Source organism: Heterodontus francisci, chromosome 24, assembly GCF_036365525.1.
Source record: "Heterodontus francisci isolate sHetFra1 chromosome 24, sHetFra1.hap1, whole genome shotgun sequence".
Lineage (NCBI taxonomy): Eukaryota > Metazoa > Chordata > Chondrichthyes > Heterodontiformes > Heterodontidae > Heterodontus > Heterodontus francisci.
In genome coordinates, this window is record NC_090394.1 from 73,996,677 (window position 1) to 74,021,206 (window position 24,530).

At 42.5% G+C, this 24,530-nt stretch overlaps 1 protein-coding gene across 1 annotated transcript; it reads left to right on the forward strand.

Moving 5' to 3' along the window:
- Window positions 1-8,685: 8,685 nt before the first annotated feature.
- LOC137383709 (parvalbumin alpha-like) lies at window positions 8,686-13,267 on the forward strand. Its single transcript, XM_068056890.1, has 5 exons — window positions 8,686-8,724; window positions 9,276-9,346; window positions 9,834-9,960; window positions 12,163-12,272; window positions 13,039-13,267. The coding sequence occupies exons 2-5, from the start codon at window positions 9,286-9,288 to the stop codon at window positions 13,071-13,073; spliced, it is 333 nt and encodes a 110-aa protein (XP_067912991.1). The 5' UTR covers window positions 8,686-8,724; window positions 9,276-9,285; the 3' UTR covers window positions 13,074-13,267.
- The last annotated feature ends 11,263 nt before the right edge of the window (window positions 13,268-24,530 follow it).

Below are 24,530 nucleotides of genomic sequence, written 5' to 3' on the forward strand. Positions count from 1 at the left end.
TTTCAATAAGATCATCCCTCATTCTTCTAAATTCTAATGAGTAAAGGGCTAACCTGTTTAGCCATTCTTGATAAGTCAACTCTTCATCCCAGGAATCAGTCTAGTGAATCTCTTTTGAACTGCCTCCAATGCCAGTATATCCTTTCTTAAATACAAGGACCAAAACTGTACACAGTACTCCTGGTGCGGCCTCACCAACACCCTGTACAGTTGTAACAAGACTTCCCTATTTTTAAACTCCAACCCCCTTAGCAATAAAGGCCAAAATTCCATTTGCCTTCTTAATTACTTGCTGCACCTGCATGCTAACTTTTTGTTTCATGCACAAGAACACCCAGATCCCTCTGTGCTGCCCTTTTTTGGAGTATCTCTCCATTTAAATAATAGTCTGCCTTTTGATTCTTCCTACCAAAGTGCATGACCTCACATTTTCCTACATTAAACTCCATCTGCCAAGTTTTTTTGCCCACTCACTCAACCTATCTATATCCCCTTGCAGATTCCTTATGTCATCATCACAAAATGTCCTCCCACCTATTTTTGTATCATCAACAAATTTGGATATATTACACTCTGTCTCCTCCTCCAAGTCATTAATATAGATTGTAAATAATTGAGGCCCTAGGACTGATCCTTGTAGCACTCCACTAGTTATGTCTTTCCAACCTGAAAAAGACCCATTAATCCCGATTCTCTGTCTTCTGTGAGTTAACCAATCCTCAATCCATGTTAATACATTACCCCCAATACCGTGAGCTCCTATCTTGTGCAATGGTCTTTTATGTGGCACCTTATCGAATGCCTTCTGGAAATCCAAATACATTACATCTACTGGTTCCCCTTTATCAACTCTGCTTGTTATATCCTCAAAGAACTCTAGCAAATTTGTCAAACATGATTTCCCTTTCACAAAACCATGTTGACTCTGTTTGGTTGCATTAAGCTTTTCTAAATGTTCTTCTATTTCTTCCTTAATAATGGACTCTAGCATTTTCCCAACAACTGATGTTAGACTGACTGGCCTATAGTTTCCCGCTTTTTGTCTTCCTACCTTCTTGAATAATTGCAGTCAATTGGTATCATCCTCATGTATGTCACACCTCCTTGTTTGGTATTATCAAATTCTGCAGCTTTACTCTGTATTCCAACATCAAAGTCATTTATATATATCAAAAAAAGTAGTAATCCTGGCACTGACCCTTGGGGAACACCATTGTCTACCATCCTCCAGTCTGAAGAACAACCATTTTCCATGGCTCGCTGTTTTCTGTCCTTAAGCCAATTTTTTTTATCCAAGTTGACACAGATCCTCCTATTTCGTGAGCCTCAATTTTGCTAACCAGCCTTTTATGTGATACTTTGTCAAATGCTTTCTTAAAATCCATACAGACAACGCCATTTCATTCCCTTCATCAGCCTTCTTCATTACTTCATCAAAAAAATAAATTAGATTAATCAAACACAATCTCCCTTTTACAGATCCACGTTAGCTCTCCCTAATTAGCTCAAACCTCTCAAAATGCCTGTTAATTTTTTCCTTGATTGTTGTTTCTAAAACCATACCCACCACTGATGTAAAACTGACTGGTTGTAGGGCTGGAGAAGTTTACAGAGATAAGGAAGGGGCGAGATCATGGTATTCTGTACCCCAGAGGACTGGGAATGCTCAATCATTGAATATATTTAAGACTGCGATCAATAGATTGTTGGGCAGATTGCGACACCGACCACAAAAAAAAAATCACATCACGTCCTGATCAGAGAACTCCTCTATGCTGATGATGCTGCGCTAGTCACTCACACGGAAACTCAGCTACAAAGACTCATGGACTGTCTCTCCCATGCCTGTAACTTGTTCACCTTCACTATAAGCATCTAGAAAACATGCGACAAAGTGTTGCATCGCCGCCCCTGATCACACTAAATAACACCCCACTGGAAGTGGTTCGCAAATTCTGCTACTTTGGGTCCACGGTGACAGACAATCTGTCCCTTGATGCAGAGCTCGATACACGCATAGGGAAAGCAGCTACCACCTTTGGCTGACTTGCGAAACACGCATGGAATAACACCAAGCTGACCCTTAGAACCAAGCTGATGGTTTTTAAGGCCTGTGTTCTCAGCACCTTGCTGTATGGCTGTGAAACGTGGATGACTTACAGCTACCAGGAAAAGAAGCTGAATAATTTCCATCTTCACTGTCTGTGGTGCATTATGGGTATATCCTGGCAGGACAAAATCACAAATGTGGCAGTCCTCTCAAAGGCAGAGTTCCCAAGTGTGTTGGCACTAATCAAACAGAGGCAGCTTCGGTGGATCGGACACGTCCACAGGATGGAAGACAGTCGCATACCCAAGGGCTTTCTGCATGGTGAGGTAGCCGGGGCCAGATGATTGGTGGGACACCTAAAGCTCCACTTCAATGATGCTTGCAAACGTGACCTGAAGACCCTAAATGTCGACTATCAGACTTGGGAGTCACTAGCTGGCGAAAGAGGGAAATGCCGACGCATCCTGTGGACTGGTGTGTACTACCACAATGACCAGTTGCTACAGCAGCTTGGCAACAAGTGCCAACATCAAAAACAACCCACAGCGTCACTTGGCAGCTTCACGTGCAGCACTTGTGGCAGAACCTGCCTCTCAAGGATTGGCCTTCACAGCCATCAGCAAAGGTGCACCAAGAGAAGACATCCCCACTTAAATGAATTGTTTGCTGCATGTCCATCATCTTTTGTAGATGGAAGGATGCCAACCAAGGGATTATGGGGACAGGATGGGAAAGTGGAGTGAATGTGGAAGATCAGCCATGATCTTACTGAATGGTGGAGCAGGCTTGAGAGGTGATATGGTCTACTCCTGCTTCTATTTCTCATGATCTTATGGAGGGATTTGAATTAAAATTATTAAAAGCAACCGTCAGACCTTATCAGAAAATCAATAGAACAAATTCACTTGGCTATAGAACATTTAACTTAAACCTGCTTGGATATATAAATACAACAAATGGCAGAACACTGTGCTAACTCTTTTAGTAATACTGAACCTAGGCCCAAGGTCTTTAGCACAAATACGTAAAGTTTGGTCTTCAGATATTCATCTCGATAAACCCAGCAGAACCACAATTTCGCTCAATCACTGTTTGTCACCAGATGATTGTAGCAAATCTTGGCAACACCGCACTACATGAGCATCATGCTACAAATCAGCAGCTCAGCCCCATCTGCCAGCTTTACCATTGCCAACATCCTCCTTTGTGTCCCTGCCAATGATGGTGACAGCTGCCTCTTTGTAGACAGGAAGGCCTCTAATTTGTGAGGCATCACCAGCATTCCTCATTCCCTCTCCCCGTTGGGAAGAGTACTTTCTCCTGCTAGGATGGCAATAGTATGGATTAACTATGAATTCATTATGCAGTTCCACTATCAATCTGCTCCGCAGTTTCTCTCTCATCAAACATGTTCCAATACCACATGAACCAAATCGTTAGCTGTGCTAGTACAGTGTTAATCACTGAATTATTAAAGTCAGTTTCACACCTACAGCTATTTATGTCACATACCTTTTCTATCCAGGAATGTTTATTATGAGATGTTAAATCGAGGTCGATGTAAAAGATCCTATGGCACTTTTCAAAGAAGAGCAGGGGAGTTCTCCCCAGTGGCCTGATTAATATTTATCCCTCAACGAACGTCCCTAAAACAGATTACATTTAGTCATTTTTTTTTATTGGTTGTTCATGGGACATCACTGTGCATAAATTGATGGATGGGGCCTCAATTTAACATCTCATCCAAAAATCCTCTATTCTGAAGTGTCAGGCTAGATTATGTGCTCAAATGTCCAGCATGGGATTTGAACCCATAATCTCCTAGATTCAGAGACAATATTGCTGCCAAACTGAGTCACAGCTGACAGTATAAGCTTATTGTTGGTGGTGTGGTCCCACATTCTACAGTACCAAGGCGGAGTTCTTGTTAAGAAAAAAAGGGTAAACTTTCCACTTCACCTCATGGGCATTAATCTGGTGGAGTGAACCAAGGCAGCAACAACAGGTGAGCAATGGGTGACAGGCAAGCTCACCCCACCAACCTCCCGTTCTGGGCCAAAAGTTAAAATCAGGCACCAAGGTCCTTAGGGTGAGTTCACTGAAATCGCTAAGATTGTGACAAGATTTGGTAAACTGGAATTATACACAGTTTTCTGTCATTGGCTGAGTTCCAGAACCAGATTGCAATGAAAGGAAACCAAATTAATTGGGCAACTATTTTAATTGTGCAAAAAGGGTGATCAACATATGGAACAAATTGGCCATGTAGGTTGTTAAACAAGAAATTATACAGGGTTTCAAAAGGAAAGTAGATACATTTCTGTTCTCTCAAGGGATCAATTTAATCAATTCAGTATATTACAGAAGAATAGATGTTGGATGGTTGGGTGAAATGAACCAAAGGTCTTCTGCTCAAATTGTAGAAAGAAGGACTTGCATTTATATTGAAGAGATTTACTAGAATGGTTCCAGGTCTGAGGGAATACAGTTACGTGGATAGACTGAAAAAACTGAGGTTGTTCTCCTTGGAGCACAGAAAGGTAACAGGTGATTTATTAGGGTGGTGGATACAGATTTGTTCGCAGCCTTCAAAAGGGAATTGGATAAATACTTGAAGGAGAAAGAGGTGCAGGGATCTGGGGAAAGAACAGGGGATTGGACCTAACTGGATTGCTCTTTGAAAGAGCTAGTGCAGACATGATGGGCCAAATGGTCTCCTTATTTGCTGTGCTATTCTATGATAGCAATTTTCATGACTTCAGCAGCTCTGACACTGCAGCAATCCCTCAATACTGCAGTGGAGTGTCACTCTAGCTTTTGTGCTCAAGTCTGTGGTCTGAGTCAGAGGTCAGGGTGATACCCACTGAGCCGCAGCTAACAATAATAATGTTGTTGCATACTGTATTCAGAGAAAAACAACAACTCAAAAAGATGTTGAACTCTGATCACTGTGTAGATTGGGCCAACTGCAAGCAGCTTTGCAATATGAATTGCCAACATTCATTCCAAGGTTATTCATGGTTGCTATCAGTAACAAGGACACATACACTCTCAAATTTATCTTTATACTCTGTGGATCAAATAATGCAAAATACATTCATGTTAGTAATTAGATACATGGGCAGTTCTGTTTATGATAATTCTGTTTATTCTGTTTATTCATATGTAGGAGCTTGGTGCTTAATGTTTATTTTCCGGTAAAATAAGTTAATTAAATTAGTAAAAGTAATGGAGTTAGGTTGCACAGAACATAGGAACAGGAGTAGGCCATTCAGCCCCTTGATGCTAGTTCTCCCATTCAATTAGATCATGGTTGATCTGTATATTATTAACTCCATCTACCTAACTTTTAATCTTTTAATACCTTTACCTAACACAAATCTATCATCTCAGTTTTGAAATTTTCAGTTGACCTAGTCTCAACAGCTCAGCTCAAGGGAATGCAAGGCTAGTCTATGCAACCTGCTCTCTTAGACCTGGAGATGGTGGTGGGGAGAGGGGGGGAAAGGAAGGTTATTTTAATTAAAGAATTGGAGAAATGAAACAGACTGGGAGAGACACAATTGATAAGAAATGAATGAGAGAGATCATAAGCAGCAATAAAGAGATTGGACACACATGTCACAGTAAGTTTACATCATTGTAGTGCACATCTACACAATATACACTGGGCTGTTCAATGTTTCTCTCCAACATAAAGTTACTCATCTGGTGAGACGAAGAATCTTTTTTTTTACATAATAACTTGTTGTGATCTAGAATGTGCTGCTTCAAAGAGTGGTAGAAGCAGATTCAAGAGCAGCTGTCGAAAGAGAATTGGATAGATATTTGAAGGGAAAAAAATTCCAGGGCTGCAAGGAAAAAACAGGGTAATAGGAATACTTGAATAGCTCTTTCAAAGAGCTGGCACAGACACAGTAGGCCAAATGCCCACCTTTTGTGCTGTCTCATTCTAGGATTCTATCTAATCTGTTTTCTCCCTCATTACCATCGCTGAATCCCCCACTATCAACATCCTAGGGGCTACCATTGACCGAAAACTGAACTGGAGTAGCCATATAAATACTGTGGCTACAAGAGCAGGTCAGAGGCTAGGAATCCTGAGGCGGATAACTCACCTCCTGACTCCCCAAAGCCTGTCCACCATCTACAAGGCACAAGTCAGGAGTGTGATGGAATACTCTCCACTTGCCTGGATGGGTGCAGCTCCAACAACACTCAAGAAGCTCCAGAACAAAGCAGCCCGCTTGATTGGCACCCCATCTACAAACATTCACTCCCTCCACCACTGACGCACAGTGGCAGCAGTGTGTACCATCTACAAGATGCACTGCAGCAATGCACCAAGACTCCTTAGACGGCACCTTCCAAACCTGCGACCTCTACCAATTAGAAAGACAAGGGCAGCAAATACATGGGAACACTACCACCTGCAAGTTCCCGTCCAAGTCACACACCATCCTCACTTGGAACTATATCGCTGTTCCTTCACTGTCGCTGGGTCAAAATCCTGGAACTCCCTTCCTAACAGCACTGTGGGTATACCTACCCCAAATGGACTGCAGCGGTTCAAGAAGGCAGCTCACCACCATCTTCTCAAGGGCAATTAGGGATGGGCAATAAATGCTGGCCTGGCCAGCGTCGCCCACATCCCATGAATGAATTTTTTAAAAAAAATTTACTCACACTCACTATTCACTTGAGTATACAAGCTTGTGGGGTGATCTAACTGAGGTGTTCAAGTTGATTAAAGAAGTTCAGTAGGATGGATAGAGAAATTATTTCCAATGGTGAACAGGTCCAACACAGGGGGTGTAGCCATAAAGATAGAACTAGACCATTTCAGGGTGATATCAGGAAGCATTTCTTTACATATAGGGTAGAGGAAATCTGGAACATTCTTCCCTAAAAAGCTGTTCAGGCTGGAGGTCAATTGAAAATTTGAACACAAGAGTTGACTGGTACCAGCTGAATTGGCTTCAAAGCCTCAATAACCTCAGAGCAGGGAATGATTTAATAGAGGTGATCAAGATTGTGAAGGATTTTGATTGAGTAAATAAGGAGAAAGTGTATCCAGCAGCAGAAGGGTTAGAAGCCAGAGGACACAGATTTATGGTCATTGGCAAAAGAATGTAATGTAATAAGGATGTAATGCTGGAACTGTATAAAACACAGGTTAGGCCGCAGTTGAAGTATTGCGTACAGTTCTGGTCACCACGTTACAGGAAGGACATAGTTGCTCTGGAGAGAGTGCAGAGGAGATTTACAAGAATGTTGCCAGGGCTCAAAAGTTGCAGCTATGAGGAAAGATTGGATAGGCTAGGATTGCTTTCCTTAGAATAGAGGAGGCTGGGGGTGACTTAATTGAGGTGTATACAATTATGAGGGGCCTAGATAGTGTAAACAGGAAGGACCTGTTTCTCCTAGCGGAGAGGTCAATTACCAGGGGGCACAGATTTAAGGTGATTGGTAGAAGGATTAGAGGAGACATGAGGAAAAACTTTTTCACCCAGATGGTGGTGGGTGTCTGGAATTCACTGCCTGGAACAGTGGTGGAGGCAGAAACCCTCAACTCGTTTAAAAGGTATCTGGACATGCACCTGAAGTGCTGTAACCGGCAAGACTATAGATCTGGTGCTGGCAGATGGGATTAGGTTGGGCAGCTAGTTTTTTCAGCCAGCATGGACATGGTGGGTTGAATGGCCTCCTTCTGTGCTGTAATTTTTCTATGGTTCTAACCAAAGGTGAGATGAGTTTTTTTCTATGCAGTGATTGTGATCTGGAATACACTGCCTGAAAGGGCGGTGGAAGAGATTCAATAGTAACTTACAAAAGGGAATTAAATAAATACTTGAAGGGAAAAACATTTCAAGGCTATAGGGAAAGGACAGGCGAGTGGGACTAATTGGATAGCTCTTTCAAAAGAGCCAGCACAGGCACAGTGGGCCAAATGGCCTCTTTCTGTGCCACATCATTCTATGATTTGAATTGAATCCACGGCAGTACAACAATGCAGCTGCTGACTAATCCAACTCAATAACACTCTGATTCCATTTACAAACTAGGATTTGGAAGAAGGACATCTTCTGTAATGGGTGGACACGACAGGCCGAATGGCTTGCTTCAGCGCAGTAAGTCTTTCTATGCTTGTATCACATAAAGGTACAGCAAATTTGCATTGCAGGCAAAATTCCTGTTGTTCATTCCAAAAAAAAAGAGCATGTATCATTTGAATTCATCGTGCGTGTGGTGCAATGTTTAATGTATTATCCAGTTAGCGACAATTCCAGGCAGCATTTCGTTTTGGTCATTTATCCTTTTAAACGACTCTATTAATAATTTCATTTGTTTTTTTTGTGTAACAGTTGGGAAAATGCAAATCTCCCTCAGTCTTTCAGGAGGAATCGCTGGAGCTATGATGTTATTGATTACTATTAAATATAAACTCTGTTCAGATAAAAATAGATTGAAGAAAGTGATTAGCTGGTAAGTTCATTTGACACTGATCCCTTCTCCGTGTTTAAGGAGCCGGGATGACGCTGAAATTTGAATTCTGCAAACGCCTGGCAAAATGAAGGGTATATAAAGAGCAGCTCACATCAGAGCAATACGCTGCACTTGCTCTCTTCATCTCCTGACTTGCCGTTTGAAAGGGTAGAAGATCCACAGAACAGGTGAGTTGTACCAGACTCCTCTCACTCTTCCTTCAGGTCTTTTCGAGGCGGAATCAGCCCATCCAACAAGCAACCAACATCAATAAGAAGAAGAAAAAAACCCCTGCTTGGGTCTTCGTAGTTTCTTCAACCGCTCTGGCTGCCTTGGGATGCCAAAATAAATTTAAGGATGGACACTTGGGGGGGGGTGGGGAAACCGTGCAAGCTGGTGTATATATCATTGGAGCTTTGAAAGTTGACCAGCCATCCTCCACAGAAGGTGCGGTTGGCGAGAGTTCGTTCTTCGACGACCTCTTCATGCAAAGGGAACCTGCTCACTCGTCCCAAGAGAAGTGGAACAAACCAAGACTCCATTGACCAAGAAACCACACCGCAAGTGGAAATACGATACTGCAACTTCTCAAACATATATATAAAAAATAACGGGATTCTTGCTAAGAAGGTGTAGAGAGGAGTCTTTTTTTAAGTTAAGAAAAAAATGTTATTGTGCCCATAGGGAATGCACAAGCGACAACAGTGAGTGACTGATCCTTTTCATTGTTATTTTCCAGTATAATCACAATGTCCATGACCTCGGTACTCGACCCTCATGACATCACCAAAGCTTTGGCTGAATGTGCAGGTGAAGTATTTCATTTTTATTATACAGTAGCTTAGCTGAAACCAGTAGATGGTTCCAATTCTTCACGGTTGATCAGATGTGATTTTTTTTTAAACAAAAGAAAAATTCAGACAGTTCAATGATTCTAGACCAGGAAATCTCTCAGACATTATTCTGAAATTGGTCCCATGTAAAGAACAAATGGCTACTTCAACCTTCAGAAATGTTTAGATTAAACGAGTCCAAGGCTAGGGGACATGCCATTGCCAAGTCATTAATAATATTATTCAGTCGGATTAAGAATGGTTGAACCAGGAATTTGAAAATGCTGATTTTTGAGAGCTAATGGATTGGGGAAATGATCCCACCCAAATCTTCACCAGGGCGAGGAGGGGGTTTTTTTTAGCAAAGGGGGATTCAAGAATTCATTGCAAAAAGGGGCTCTTGGGTCATATCGTTCTCTTGCAACTTTTTTTTTTCGCTCTCTCTCTCTCTCTCCCAATAACAGGTACATTCAATTATAAGACATTCTTCGTAACTAGCGGCCTGAACCAGAAATCAGATGCTGACCTCACTGCAGTTTTCAACATCGTCGACAAGGATCAGAGTGGGTTCATTGAGAGAGAAGAGCTGAGGTAGGAACCCACTCTTATTGTCCCACTTATTTTGCTGTACAGTGCCGATTACTAGATTGCATACTGAATACTCATTGCTGATCTCATCTATATTTACAGGGGAGATGGTGGCACAGTGGTAATGTTGCTCAACTAGTAATCCAGAGGCCTGGGCTAATGCCCTGGGGGCATGGGTTCAAATCCCACCACAGCAGCTGGTGGAATTTCGATTCAATTAATTAATAAAAATCTGGAATTGAAAGCTCGTCTCAGTAATGCTGCCTTGAAACTATCATCGATTGTCGTAAAGAACCCATCCGGTTCACTAATGTCCTTTAGGGAAGGAAATCTGCCATCCTTACCTGGTCTGGCCTACATGTGACTCCAGACCCACGGCAGTGTGGTTGACTCTTAACTGCCCTCTGAAATGGCCTAGCAAGCTATTGTCAAGGGCAATTAGGGATGGGCAACAAATGCTGGCCTTGTCAGTGACACCCACATCCCATGAAAGAGTTTAAAAAAAACCTCATCATATCTATGCATGTAATGGCTGTCTTGACTCTGCTACCACAATATTGGACTGTCTTGGAACAGAGATACCGGCGAATGAGAGACCTTTTTCGATTCATTTATGGCTTTATCCTTGTTTATGTGAAATGTACTCTTCCCCCACCTCCCCCCCCCCCCCCCCCCCACCACCCCTCCCATCTTCATTCTTTAGTATTCATTTCTTTTTGAAATGGAGCTGTCCTCATCAGATTGGTCTTTCTTTTCCTCTCCTGAAATTACTTTAAGGAGAAGTCATGATAAGAGGGGAAGACAGGAACAGGAGGAGGCCATTCAGCGCCTGGAGCCTGTTCCAGCATTCACTGAGGTCATGGCTGATCTGCAACCAAACTTCATATACCTGCCTTTGCCCCATATCCCTTAATACCTTTGACGAACAAAAATCTATCAATCTCAGATTTAAAATTAACAATTGATCGAGCATCAATTGCTGTTTGCGGAAGAGAGTTCCAAACTTCTGCCAGCCTTTGTGTGTCGAAGTGTTTCCTAATCTCACTCCTGAGGCATCTGGCTCTAATTTTTTGACTATACCCCCTAGTCCTAGACTCTCCAATCACCAGAAATAGTTTTTCTCTCTCTCGACCCTATCAGTTCCCCTCAATATCGTGAAAACTTCAATCAAATCACACTTTAATCTTTTAACTTCCAGTGCGTACAATCCTAGTTTGTGTAATCTCAAACCTTGGGGAAACATTTGGTTACAAGTCCTCTTGGCTTTCATTCATGACCATTGCTGGAAGGGCAAATGGGAGACTAAACCTGAACGAGGTTTTGGCACCACTTATTTGCTGCAGGGTGGTGGGAGGCCGTGGCAGCAAGTAATACCGCTGGCTGCACCACATGCTCTGTGCTGGGACAATGTGGTGTTTTTCTTGTGTGCCGAAACTCTTGCAGAGGTCTAATGAGATTGATAAAGTTGGTTTAAAAAAAAAAGTGGGCTGTAATAGAAACTATCTGGGAACTCCGCACTCCTTTCTCTCGGATCTGACCCCGACATTGTCATCAAACCTGCAGATAAGGGTGGTGCTGTTGTTGTCTGGCGTACCGACCTCTGCCCAACTATCTGGGAACTTTCTTGATTTAAAAAATACTTTAAAAAAAAAAAAATTGCTTCACACCAGTTTCAGGTCAATTAGAGGCTAATTGCTATGAAGAATATCCTGAGGTCAATTGTGAATTTATATTCTATTGCTGGGGATATTCTCCTGTTGATTGGATAAGATTGTTTTTTCTTCTGTTTGGTACTGTTTTAAGCACTGTGTGTGACAAATTGCGACACTCAAGCGTGACTGATGCACATCAGTATTTCACTACATGACTAGCAGATGTCCTGTGGCATTGCTCATGATGAGAGGGTGTTATCAGCAAACTGTGATGGGAAAAGCATTACTCTTGCAAAAAGTGTGTAAATTACAAAAGACTTTGAATTGATTGTATGTGAATAGATGTCTGAATATTTAAGACACTCATTTTGTTTGCCATCCTGATTAAGGCCAATTTAATATAATATTAAATATAAATATAGTATATGCAACACTAAAGAAAGTGCTTGCATCAATATATCACCTTAATCTCAGGATACACCAATGGATTACTTTTGAAGTGTAGTCACTGTTGCAATGTAGGTGACTGACTTGGTTGCTTTTCTTCTTTTAGTCAGTTCCTGAAGAGCTTTTGTCCCACTGCACGGGAACTGAATGATTCTGAGACCCAGGCGTTCCTTGATGCTGGAGATACTGATCATGATGGCAAGATCGGAGTTGATGGTGCGTTAAGCACGTTTACAAAACATACTTTTCTGCAGAATTTTAACAATAAGCAAAGATAATATTGGGTGGTCTGTGACAATTTGGAGTACTAGATTCAGTTCTACTTTATCGTAGCTGTTGTGAATCCTTTTTATTTTCAGTTTTGTAACATTCCTGCCCTGAAGGTGCTGACTTTGGTTTTATGGTCTGCAGTATCTCAGCAAAATGATTATTCTTTAGATGTCAACCAGGTATTTAAGTGTTAAGAACATAAGAAATAGCAGCAGAAGTAGACCATTCGGCCCCTTAAGCCTGCTCCACCATTAAATACGATCATGACAGATCTTCTATCTCAACTCCACTTTCCTGCCCGCTCCTCATATCCCTTGATGCCTTGAGAGATCAAAACTCTAACGATCTCAGTCTTGAAAAGACTCAATGATGGAGCATCGACATCTCGAGCACAGAAGTCCTGTCTGATTGTGTATCCATTCTATAACCTGGGTGGAGGTGGGGGCACTGATTCCAATTGTAATACCACACAGCCCCCAAACACCCTTAGTTGAGCTAAGCTAAAACTCAGCACAGACCAGGAACCAAATCTGGGTCAACCAAGCACCAGCTAAATGAATTTGCAGTGCAATCAGAAGATTTCAGCAACAATGAAAAGGCAATGCTTCAGATTGAACTGATGGTTTGGGACAAATGCAAACTTTGTACTTGTGACATTTTCAAAAGAACTTTACAAACACATTCATCCTGAAAACATTTGTTTATGTTCCAGAGTTCAAGAGCATGGTCAAAGCAAAAAGCAAGTAAAGCAGAAGGTCACTCTCTCAATGCTGAGCAGTTTGGACGCCGTTACTATCATCAAACATAGCAAGCGCGTTTTTATTTATACATTTTGATACAGTTGAATGGCATGAATAAATGTCATTACCTTTGTTGGAACTTTTTAACAGAGCATTATTTGTGCAGGTTAATTGATATTTATTGTTTGATATATTACTTGTGGAAAGAGCCTCAAATTGCCAATTTCACAAAATAATAAAGATCACTATTGAAAATAATTCCCTAGGCTTGTTTACTTGTGTCCCTTGGATGGATTGCAATGTTGTGTCTCTGTTTAATATAGTGGTTGGGAAGATATGCAAGCATGACTTCAATGATAAATAGCCTTAAATGAATGAAAGATTCAGGGCACATGCTCCCAATGGCTTGAATGGGGAGAAGGATGAAATCAAAATAATTAATTTTTAATCACCATGATTATTGAAATGACAGGTAAACAGAAATATCCCTTTCTAAAAGTAATGCTACAGACTAGCATAGAGACCAGTCTATGTGTCTAAAGTGTCTTTCTCCCTCCTGATTTATTGTCCATTCCAAAGACTGTAATAATAATGCATGATCAAAGATCGAACTTTTGTTCAAAGTTGCAAACAAGAAAGGAACGAATAGTTAGTGCTCACAAAAATAAAAATAGGTAAGGGTGGCCATGGTATGAGTTTGAAAGTTCCCCGTCCCTACCTTTAACCGAAGGAACCCATTGTCAAACATATTTCTGAGGTAAGTCAGTGAGGGTGGCCATGTAACTTGGAGATGGTGATACTGAATGGTAATACCATTGCTTCACCACCTTCTCTAAGGCTTTCATGCCTCCATAATGCCCCAGTGCTGATCCAATTGGCATTCTGAGCAGCTTAGTTTCCTCTCTCTTCCTTTGCCAGCCTTAGTCGATGAAGGTTCGACTGCCTGGTTGGCAACATTCTTAAGAATCACCTCTGGTTCATGTTAACCGCTGAAAGAGGCTCAAGGATTTAGTGACCTTTGCCAGACCTTTGACATGTGTTGTGTCATCTCTGCCCATTAAGTTCAGAGTATGGAAGTTCAAGTGGTGCCCACCCTTGTTTCTATATACCAAGGTTTTTTTTAAATCACTGCTTGGCATATCACAGAATACTTTTACCCTAACTCTGGTATTTGAAAACACCAACACACAGACAGTAGAATCCCTAAACCATGTAAATGTAAGCACAATGGCGCAGTGGTTAGCACCGCAGCCTCACAGCTCCAGCGACCCGGGTTCAATTCTGGGTACTGCCTGTGTGGAGTTTGCAAGTTCTCCCTGTGTCTGCGTGGGTTTCCTCCGGGTGCTGCGGTTTCCTCCCACAGCCAAAAGACTTGCAGGTTGATAGGTGAATTGGCCATTATAAATTGTCACGAGTCTCAGTAGGTGGCAGGGGAATATAGGGACAGGTGAGGATGTGGTAGGAATATGGGATTAGTGTAGGATCAGGATAAATGGGTGGTTAATGGTCGGCACAGACTCGGTGGGCCGAAGGGCCTGTTTCAGTGCTGTATCTCTAAATCTAAAACATCTAAATAATAGCAAAATAGAAACTACAGCAATTTCACTTCAAAGAGTAATTCATTGGATGTGAAGCCCTCTGGGGCATCCTGAAAATGTGGTAATCCACTAAGTAAATGCAGTTTCTACACACTCGTACTTTTACCCAAACTATCTGATCTCTTGTGATATTGCTCATGGGTAACTGCTGACACCAGCATGACATCCAAAAGTGCCACAACTAATCTTGAAGTGCTTGATGCCAACACTGGATTCCAGCTGCACTATTTCACATCCCTATTCTTGACCATAGGAGTAAAAGGCAGTAAGAGAATGGGTCATGCAATAAGTAGCATGGCACAAGATCATCTGATCAAGTTAGAGTAAATTATAATGAGGGAGAGGACACATTCATTCCATCATTTCTTACATAAATGGCTCGGAAGCAGAAACCAATTGTAATCTTATCAAATTTTTGGAGGGAGAATTCAAGCTGGCGAAAGTGGTATGATTAGATTAGATTAGATTAGAGATACAGCACTGAAACAGGCCCTTCGGCCCACCGAGTCTGTGCCGACCATCAACCACCCATTTATACTAATCCTACATTCCTACCAAACATCCCCATCTGTCCCTATATTTCCCTACCACCTACCTATACTAGTGACAATTTATAATGGCCAATTTACCTATCAACCTGCAAGTCTTTTGGCTTGTGGGAGGAAACCGGAGCACCCGGAGAAAACCCACGCAGACACAGGGAGAACTTGCAAACTCCACACAGGCAGTGCCCAGAATCGAACCCGGGTCCCTGGAGCTGTGAGGCTGCAGTGCTAACCACTGCGCCACTGTGCTGCCCCAAATAGATTATTCCTCATTCTTCAACTGCACAGCTCATCCTGAATTCACCTCACATCCACAGACACACAACCAGCAAGGGTCAGTAGCAGGAAGACTGGACAATATTTATTCCCCACCCCGCCAGCCCAGGAATTCTAGAGTCCATTATCAAAGATTTTATAGCAGAGCACTTGGAGAACAGTGGTAGAATCGGTCAGAGTCAGCATGGATTTACGAAAGGGAAATTATGCTTGACAAATCTACTAGAATTCTTCAAGGATGTAACTTGTAGAGTTGATGATGAGGGGAAGCCAGTGGATGTGGTTTGTTTGGACTTTCAGAAGGCTTTCAACAAAGTCCCACATAAGAGATTAGCGTGTAAAATTAAAGCGCATGGGATTTGGGGTAGTGTATTGTGATGGATAGAAAATTGGTTGGCAGACACGAAACAAAAAGTAGGGATAAATGGGTCTGTTTCAGAATGGCAGGCAGTGACTAGTGGGGTACCGCAGGGATCGGTGCTAGGACCCCAGCTATTCACAATATATATATTAATGATTTAGATGAGGGAACTAAATGTAATATCTCCAAATTTGCAGATGACACAAAACTGGTTGGGAGGGTGAGTTGTGAGGAGGATGCAGAGAGGCTTCAGGGTGATTTGGATAAGTTGAGTGAGTGGGCTAATGCATGGCAGATGCAGTATAATGTGGATAAATGTGAAGTTATCCACTTTGGTAGCTAAAACAGGAAGGCAGATTATTATCTGAACGGCTATAAACTGAGAAAGGGGAATATGCAGCGAGACCTGGGTGTCCTCGTACACCAGTCGCTGAAGGTAAGCATGCAGGTGCAACAGGCGGTAAAAAAGGCAAATGGTATGTTGGCCTTCATAGAGAGAGGATTCGAGTACAGGAGCAGGGATGTCTTGCTGCAATTATACAGGGCATTGGTGAGGTCATACCTGGAATATTGTGTGCAGTTTTAGTCTCCTTATCTGAGGAAGGATGTTCTTGCTATAGAGGGAGTGCAGCGAAGGTTTACCAGACTGATTCCTGGAATGGTGGGACTAACCTATGAGGAGAGATTGAGACGGTTAGGATTATATTCTCTGGAGTTCAGAAGAGTGAGGGAGGATCTCATAGAAACCTATAAAATTCTAACAGGACTTGACAAGGTAGATGCAGGAAGGATGTTCCCGATGGTGGGGGGTCCAGAACCAGGGGTCATAGTCTAAGGATATGGGGTAAACCATTCAGGACTGATCATGAGGAGAAATTTCTTCACCCAGAGTGTGGTGAGCCTGTGGAATTTGCTACCACAGAAAGCAGTTGAGGCCAAAACATTGTATGTTTTCAAAAAGGAGTTAGATATAGCTCTTGGGTCTAAAGGGATCAAAGGGTATGGGGCAAAAGCGGGAACAGGTTACTGAGTTGGATGATCAGCCATGATCATAATGAATGGTGGAGCAGGCTCGAAGGGCTGAATGGCCTACTCCTGCTCCTATTTTTTAATGTTTCAATGAATGTTGATGCCAGCTATATCCATCACCTCCAATCCACCCCAGCTTGTCAATGACGTCTGCAGCTGAAATGTATTAATTCACCACAGGCTGGGGTTTAACCAAAGGCTTTCCTGCCTTGTATGTCTCAATACCCCAGCACATGAGGAGCATAAGAACAGGAGGAGGCCGTTCAGCCCCTCTACCCTGTTACAGAGGAACAGGAGTAGGCTATTCAGCCCTTGAGCATGTTCTGCCATTCAGTTACATTGTTGCTGATTTGTACCTTAACTTCATCTTTGTGCCTTGGTTCCATATTCCCCAATACCCAACAAAAATCTCTGAATCTCAGTTTTGAAATTTTTAATTGACCCCAGGCTCAACAGTTTTTTGGGGGAGGGTGTTCTGGACTTTCACTACCCTTTGTGTGAATAAGTGCTTCCTGACATCACTTCTGAATGGTCAGGCTCTAATTTTAAGGTTATGCCCCCTTGTTCTGGAGTCCTCTGGAAGCCATTAGTTGAGTCTGATGAACGGACATCACTGGCCTACTCCAGCTCCTATTTCTTATGTTCTTGTGTAAATAGCCCTCAGCAGTTACAGAAGTTTGGGGAATGGATCTGCATCAACTTTGGGTAGGCTGCTAATAAATCATAGAACAGTAATAATGGAAATCTTCTGCCCAGATTTGGGAAGTATCCATGGTCCCATCAGGAAAGATGAATGCGAAGAATTAAGAATGTTTCTAAAAAGGTGTGTTATGACTGAGGCAGGAGGAGTGCACTGTCTTTTCGAGTTCCACCTCTCCACAGGTCACAACATATATTTAAATGTTTACCCGGTTACCGATCATATACTTTTTATCCCCAAATAAAATACCCAGGCTGTTATGTGAGGATATTGCAGGGGCTCTGACACAAATTTTCAAATCCTCTCTGGCCACAGGAGAGGTACCAGTGGACTGGAGGACGGCGAATGTGGTACCATTATTCAAGAAGGGTAGCAGGGATAAACCAGGTAATTACAGGCCGGTGAGTCTAACATCCGTGGTAGGGAAGCTATTGGAAAAAATTTTGAGGATTAATCTCCACTTGGAGAGGCAGGGATTAATCAGGGATAGTCAGCATGGCTTTCTCAGGGGGAGATCTTGTCTAACAAATTTGATTGAATTTTTCGAGGAGTTGACTAGATGTGTAGATGAGGGTAACGCAGTTGGTGTAGTCTACATGGACCTCAGTAAGGCTTTTGTTAAGGTCCCGCATGGGAGATTGGTTAAGAAGGTAAGATCCCATGGGATCAAGGGCCATTTGGCAAATTGAATCCAAAGTTGGCTTAGTGGCAGGAGGCAGAGGGTAATGGTTGAGGGTTGTTTTTGTGATTGGAAGCCTGTGACCAGTGGTGTACCACAAGGATCGGTGCTGGGACTCTTGCTGTTTGTAGTGTACATTAATGATTTAGACTTCAATATAGGAGGTATGATCAGTAAGTTCGCAAATGACACGAAAATTGGTGGTGTCATAAATAGTAAAGAGGAAAGCCATAGATTACGGGACAATATAGATGGGCTGGTAAGATGGGCAGAGCAGTGGCAAATGGAATTTAATCCTGAGAAGTGTGAGGTGATGCATTTTGGGAGGGCTAACAAGGCAAGGGAAAATGCAAAGGATGCTAAGACCCTAGGAAGTACAGAGGGTCAGGGGGACCTTGGTGTACTTGTCCATAGATTACTGAAGGCAGCAGCACAGGTAGATAAGGTGGTTAGGAAGACATATGGGATACTTGCCTTCATTAGCCGAGGCATAGAATGTAAGAGACGGGAGGTTATGATGGTGCTGTAAAAAATGTTAGTTAGGCTACAGCTGGAGTACTGTGTACAGTTCTGGGCACCACACTATAGGAAGGATGTGATTGCACTGGAGAGGGTGCAGTGGAGTTTCACCAGGATGTTGCCTGGGCTGGAGCATTTCAGTTATGAAGAGAGACTGGATAGGCTAGCGTTGTTTTCCTTAGAGCAGGGAAGGCTGAGGGAGAACCTGAATGAGGTATACAAAATTATGAGGGGCACTGATAGGTTTGATAGGAAGAAACTTTCTCCCTCAGCGGAGGTGATAATAACCAGGGTTTAAGGTAAGGGGCAGGAGGTTTAGAGGGGATTTGAGGAAAAAATTGTTACACCCAGAGGGTGGTTGGAATCTGGAACACATGACCTGAAGGGGTGGTAGAGGCAGGAACCCTCACAACATTTAAGAAGTATTTAGATGAGCACTTGAAACACCATAGCATACAAGGCTAAGGGCCAAGTGCTGGAAAATAGGTAGGTGCTTGATGGCCAGCATGGACACGATGGGCTGAAGGGCCTGTTTCTGTGCTGTATAATTCTATGACTCTATGACCAACCAGGTTTTTTTAATAAACAAAATTATCAGCTTATTATAATTTTTAAAACTTCTGCAGTAACAAAGAAAAGCATTAACACAGATTGAAATATAAAAGTTCCCATTTTACCTTAAGAGACACACACACACACACACACACACTCTGACTGGATAACTGAAAAATAAAGACGTTTTCTCTGCAGAGCTCTTTTATATAAAAAAAAAACAAAGATACTTTGGCCCAAATGCTTGTTAATTCTTGAAGAATACGAATGAGATATGTTGTGTCCCAAAATTGCATACAATCTAGCATCTGAGTACACGTGTCTACACGGGTCACTGTGATTTGGAATGCATGGCCTGAGAGTGTGGTGGAGGCAGATTCAATCGAGGCTTTCGAAAAAGGAGTTGGATAAATATCTGAAGAGAAAAATTTGCAGGGCTACGGGGAAAAAGCAGGAAGTGGGACTAGGTGCGTTGCTCTTGCAGAGAGGTTGAATGGCCTGCTTCTATACTGTAAGCATTCTATGATTCTACATGTAAGGATTAAACAACCCTGCTACAGATCAGATTGGAATCAGGTACTTGGTTTATGTGACTCCAGGACATTCATAAGTGCAGTACATCGATACACTGTCAAAAATGTTCATTTACTTTCTACACCAGCATTATGTTACAACAACAACAGCTTGTATTTATATAGTGCGCTCAACATTCCATCTACCTGCATCTACCCTGTCAAGTCCTGTTAGAATTTTATAGGTTTCAATGAGATCCCCCCTCACTCTTCTGAACTCCAGCGAATATAATCCTAACCGACTCAATCTCTCCTCATACGTCAGTCCCACCATCCCAGGAATCAGTCTAGTAAACCTTCGCTGCACTCCCTCTATAGCAAGAACATCTTTCCTCAGATAAGGAGACCAAAACTGGCCATGGCCCTGTATAATTGCTGCAAGACATCCCTGCTCCTGTACTCGAATCTTCTCGCTATGAAGGCCAACGTACCATTTGCCTTTTTTACCGCCTATTGCACCTGCATGCTTATCTTCAGCGACTGGCATATGAGAACACCCAGGTCTTGCTGCATATTCCCCTCTCTCAGTTTATAGCCATTCAAGATAATAATCTTCCTTCCTGTTTTTGCTACCAAAGTGGATAACCTCACATTTATCCACATTATACTGCATCTGCCATGCATTAGCCCACTCACTCAACTTGTCCAAATCACCCTGAAGCCTCTCTGCATCCTCCTCACAACTCACCCACCCACCCAGTTTTGTGTCATCTGCAAATTTGGAGATATTACATTTAGTTCCCTCATCTAAATCATTAATATATATATTGTGAATAGCTGGGGTCCTAGCACCGATCCCCGCGGTACCCCACTAGTCACTGCCTGCCATTTGGAAAAAGATCCATTTATCCCTACTCTGTTTCCTGTCCACCAACCAATTTTCTATCCATCGCAATACACTACCCCAATTCCATGTGCTTTAATTTTACATGCTAATCTCTTATGTGGGACTTTGTTGAAAGTCCAAATAAAAACCACATCCACTGGCTCCCCCTCATCAACTCTACTAGTTACATCCTCGAAGAATTCTAGTAGATTTGTTAAGCATAATTTCCCTTTCGTAAATCCATGCTGACTCTGCCCAATTCTACCACTGTTCTCTAAGTGCTCTGCTATAAAATCTTTGATAATGGACTCTAGAATTTTCCCCACTATTGACGTCAGGCTGACTAGTCTATAATTCCCTGGTTTCTCTCGACCTCCCTTTTTAAATAATGGGGTTACATTAGCTCCCCTCCAATCTGTAGGAACTGTTCGAGAGTCTATAGAATCTTGGAAGATGACCACCAATGCATTCATTATTTCTAGGGCCACTTCCTTAAGTACTCTGGGATGCAAACCATCAGGCCCTGGGGACTTATCGGCCTTTAATCCCATCAATTTCCCCAGCACCATTTCTCTACCAATACTGATTTCTTTCAGTTCCTCTCTCTCACTAAGCTCTGTGTTCCCCAACATTTCTGGTATGATATTTGTGTCCTCCTTTGTGAAGACAAAACCAAAGTATGCATTTAGTTGGTCAGCCATTTCTTTATTCCCCATAATAAATTCCCCTGTTTCTGACTGTAAGGGACCTACATTTGTCTTCACCAATCTTTCTCCCTTCACATAGCTATAGAAACTTTAACAGTCAGTTTTTATGTTCCCTGCAAGCTTGCTCTCGTACTCTAGTTTCCCCTTCTTAATCAATCCCTTGGTCCTCCTTTGCAGAATTCTAAACTGCTCCCAGTCCTCAGGTCTGTTGTTTTTCCTGGCAAATTTATATGCCTCTTCCTTGGATCTAATGCTATCTCTAATTTTCCTTGTAAGCCATGGTTTGACTACCTTTCCCATTTTACTTTTACATCAGACAGGAATAAACAATTGTTGCAGTTCATCCATGCACTCTTTAAATGTTTGCCATTGCCTATCCACCGTCATCCCTTTAAGTAACATTTCCCAATCCATCACAGCCAACTCACACCTCATACCTTCATCATTTCCTTTACTAAGATTCAGGACCCTTATCTCAGAATCAACTACATCACTCTCCATCTTTAACAGTACAGCTCTGCCTTCAAACTACACTAGCATATCAACATTAATTATCATGCTTAAATCCATGAATGGGGTTTGAACACATAATCTTCAACACACAAAGGCAAGAGTGCTCCTAACTGAGCCACCACTAACACATATGACATGCTTGCTGTCTTAAAGGAGAAGAGGTAGAGAGGCTTAGAGTGGTGATTCTAGTTCTTTGGACCAAGTCAGCTGAGGACACGACCGCTAACAATGGAGAAATGAAAAGTTGGGATGCACAACAACAACTTATGTTTATATAGCAGCTTTAACATAATACAACGTCCCACAGCACTTCACAGGAATATTATAAAACAAACTATGACGCCAAGGCACATAAGGAGATATTAGGTCAGATGGCCAAAAGCTTGGTCAAAGAGGTAGATTTTAAGGAGTGTCATGAAGGAGGAAAGCGAGGTGGAGAGGTTTAGGAAGGGTATTTCAGAGCTTGGGATCTAGATAGCTGAAGGCACGGCCATTATGGAGTGATTAAAATCGGGGTTGGTTAGGAGGTAGGGAGGCGCAAGGCCATGGAGGCATAAACAAGGATGAGAATTTTAAAATTGCTTGACCAGGAGCCAATGTAGGTCAGCGAGCACAGGGGTGATAGGGGAATGGGACTTGTATGAATTAAGACACAGGCAGCAGTTTTGGATGACTCCCAAGTTTACAGAGAATAGAATGTAGGAGACCAGCCAGGAGTGCATTGGAATAGTCAAGTCTAGAGATAACAAAGGCATGAATGAGGGTTTCAGCAGTAGATGAGTTGAGCCAGGGGTGAAGTTGGGCGATGTTACAGAGGTGGAAATAGGTGGTTTTAGTGATGGCATGAATATGTCAGAAACTCATCTCAGGGTCAAATGTGGCACCAAGGTTATGAACAGACAGTCTTAATCTCAGGCTGTTGCCAGGGAGAGGAGTGAAGTCGATAGCTAGGGAACAGAGCTTGGAGAAGAGAATGAAAACAATGGTGTTAGTCTTCCCAACATTTAATTGGAGGAAATTTCTGCTCACTCAGTATTGGCGGTCAGATAAGCAGTCTGATAGTTTAGCAACAGTGGAGGAGTCAAGAGAGGTAGTGGTGAGGCTGGGTGTCATCAGTGTACATGTGAAAACTAACGCTGTGCTTTCAGATGATGATCGGGCAGCACAGCGGCGCAGTGGTTAGCACTGCAGTCGCACAGTTCCAGCAACCTGGGTTCGATTCTGGGTACTGCCTGTGCAGAGTTTGCAAGTTCTCCCTGTGACCGTGTGGGTTTCCACTGGGTGCTCCACTTTCCTCCCACAGCCAAAGACTTGCAGGTTGATAGGTAAATTGCCTCTAGTGTAGGTAGGTAGGTGGTAGGAGAATTGTGGGGATGTGGTAGGGAATATGGGATCAATGTAGGGTCAGTATAAATGGGTGGTTGATGGTCAGCACAGACTTGGTGGGCTGAAGGGCCTGTTTCAGTGCTGTATCTCTCTATGTTACTGAGGGACTGCATGTAGATGAGAAATAGGAGGGGTCAAGGATAGATCCTTGGGGGACACCAGAGGTATTGGTGCAGGAACAGGAAAAGAAGCCATTGCAAGTGGTTCTATGGCTGCAACTAGATAGCTAAGAATGGAACTAGGTGAGAGCAGTTCCACCCAGCTGCTGGATGACAGTTGAGAGGCTTTGGAGGAGGATGGTGTGGTCAAAGGCTGCAGACAAGTCGAGAAGGACAAGGAGGGAAAGTTTAGTACAAGAGGCCAGAATTGGAGGAGCACAGAGATCTTGGAGAGCTGTGACTAGAGGAAATTGCAGAGATAGGGAGGGGATTTGAATGTAAGGATGAGATTTTTTAAAAATGGAGTCACTGCTGGACCAGGAGCCTATGTAGGTCAGAGAGCACTGGTGACGGATACATGGGACTAGGATACGAGCAGCAGAGTTTTGGTTGAGCTGAATGTTACTGGACACAGTTTCTGATGTGGTTCCAATTTCTGCCCCACTATTAGAAATTTTGACAAGGCAAAGGGAGCAACGAGAGGTTTTCGGAAGTTCTCGTCTTGTACAGCTTGAATAGAAAGAACCTATTGCATATTGATCATTTTTGATGTTTCGTTTCCTTTGCAATCAGATAGACAGTGATGAAACCCAATAGCAACTGACTTTTTTACGTGCAATCATCACCTACTAAATCTCCTACAAGTGGCTCCAAACAAGGCAGTGATGTGAATTGACAATCTGCCCATATGCAGTATCAGTGTTGAGCCATCGAATGCTTATTTATACTTAAGCGTGTTGAGCCAAGTATATTGTCCGGTGTAGTACAAGCCCAACAACCCTCTATCCCCAGCTTCACAGTGACTGAAGTTCTCCGTGTCTATGATATTAAACCTGTTCTGGTTAAGTGCTCTGGCTGATGAATTCTTTCACATGTTATGTTGGAGTTGGCTTCGAGTTCTAATCCTTCAAATAAAAACTCTTAATTCTCTATTTTTTTTGCAAAAAACAGATTACTCACAACATACAAAATAAAATAGACAACTGTATTAAAAATGAAACATTGTACCATTAACTTCATAAATTTCATGCAGTTAATACAGA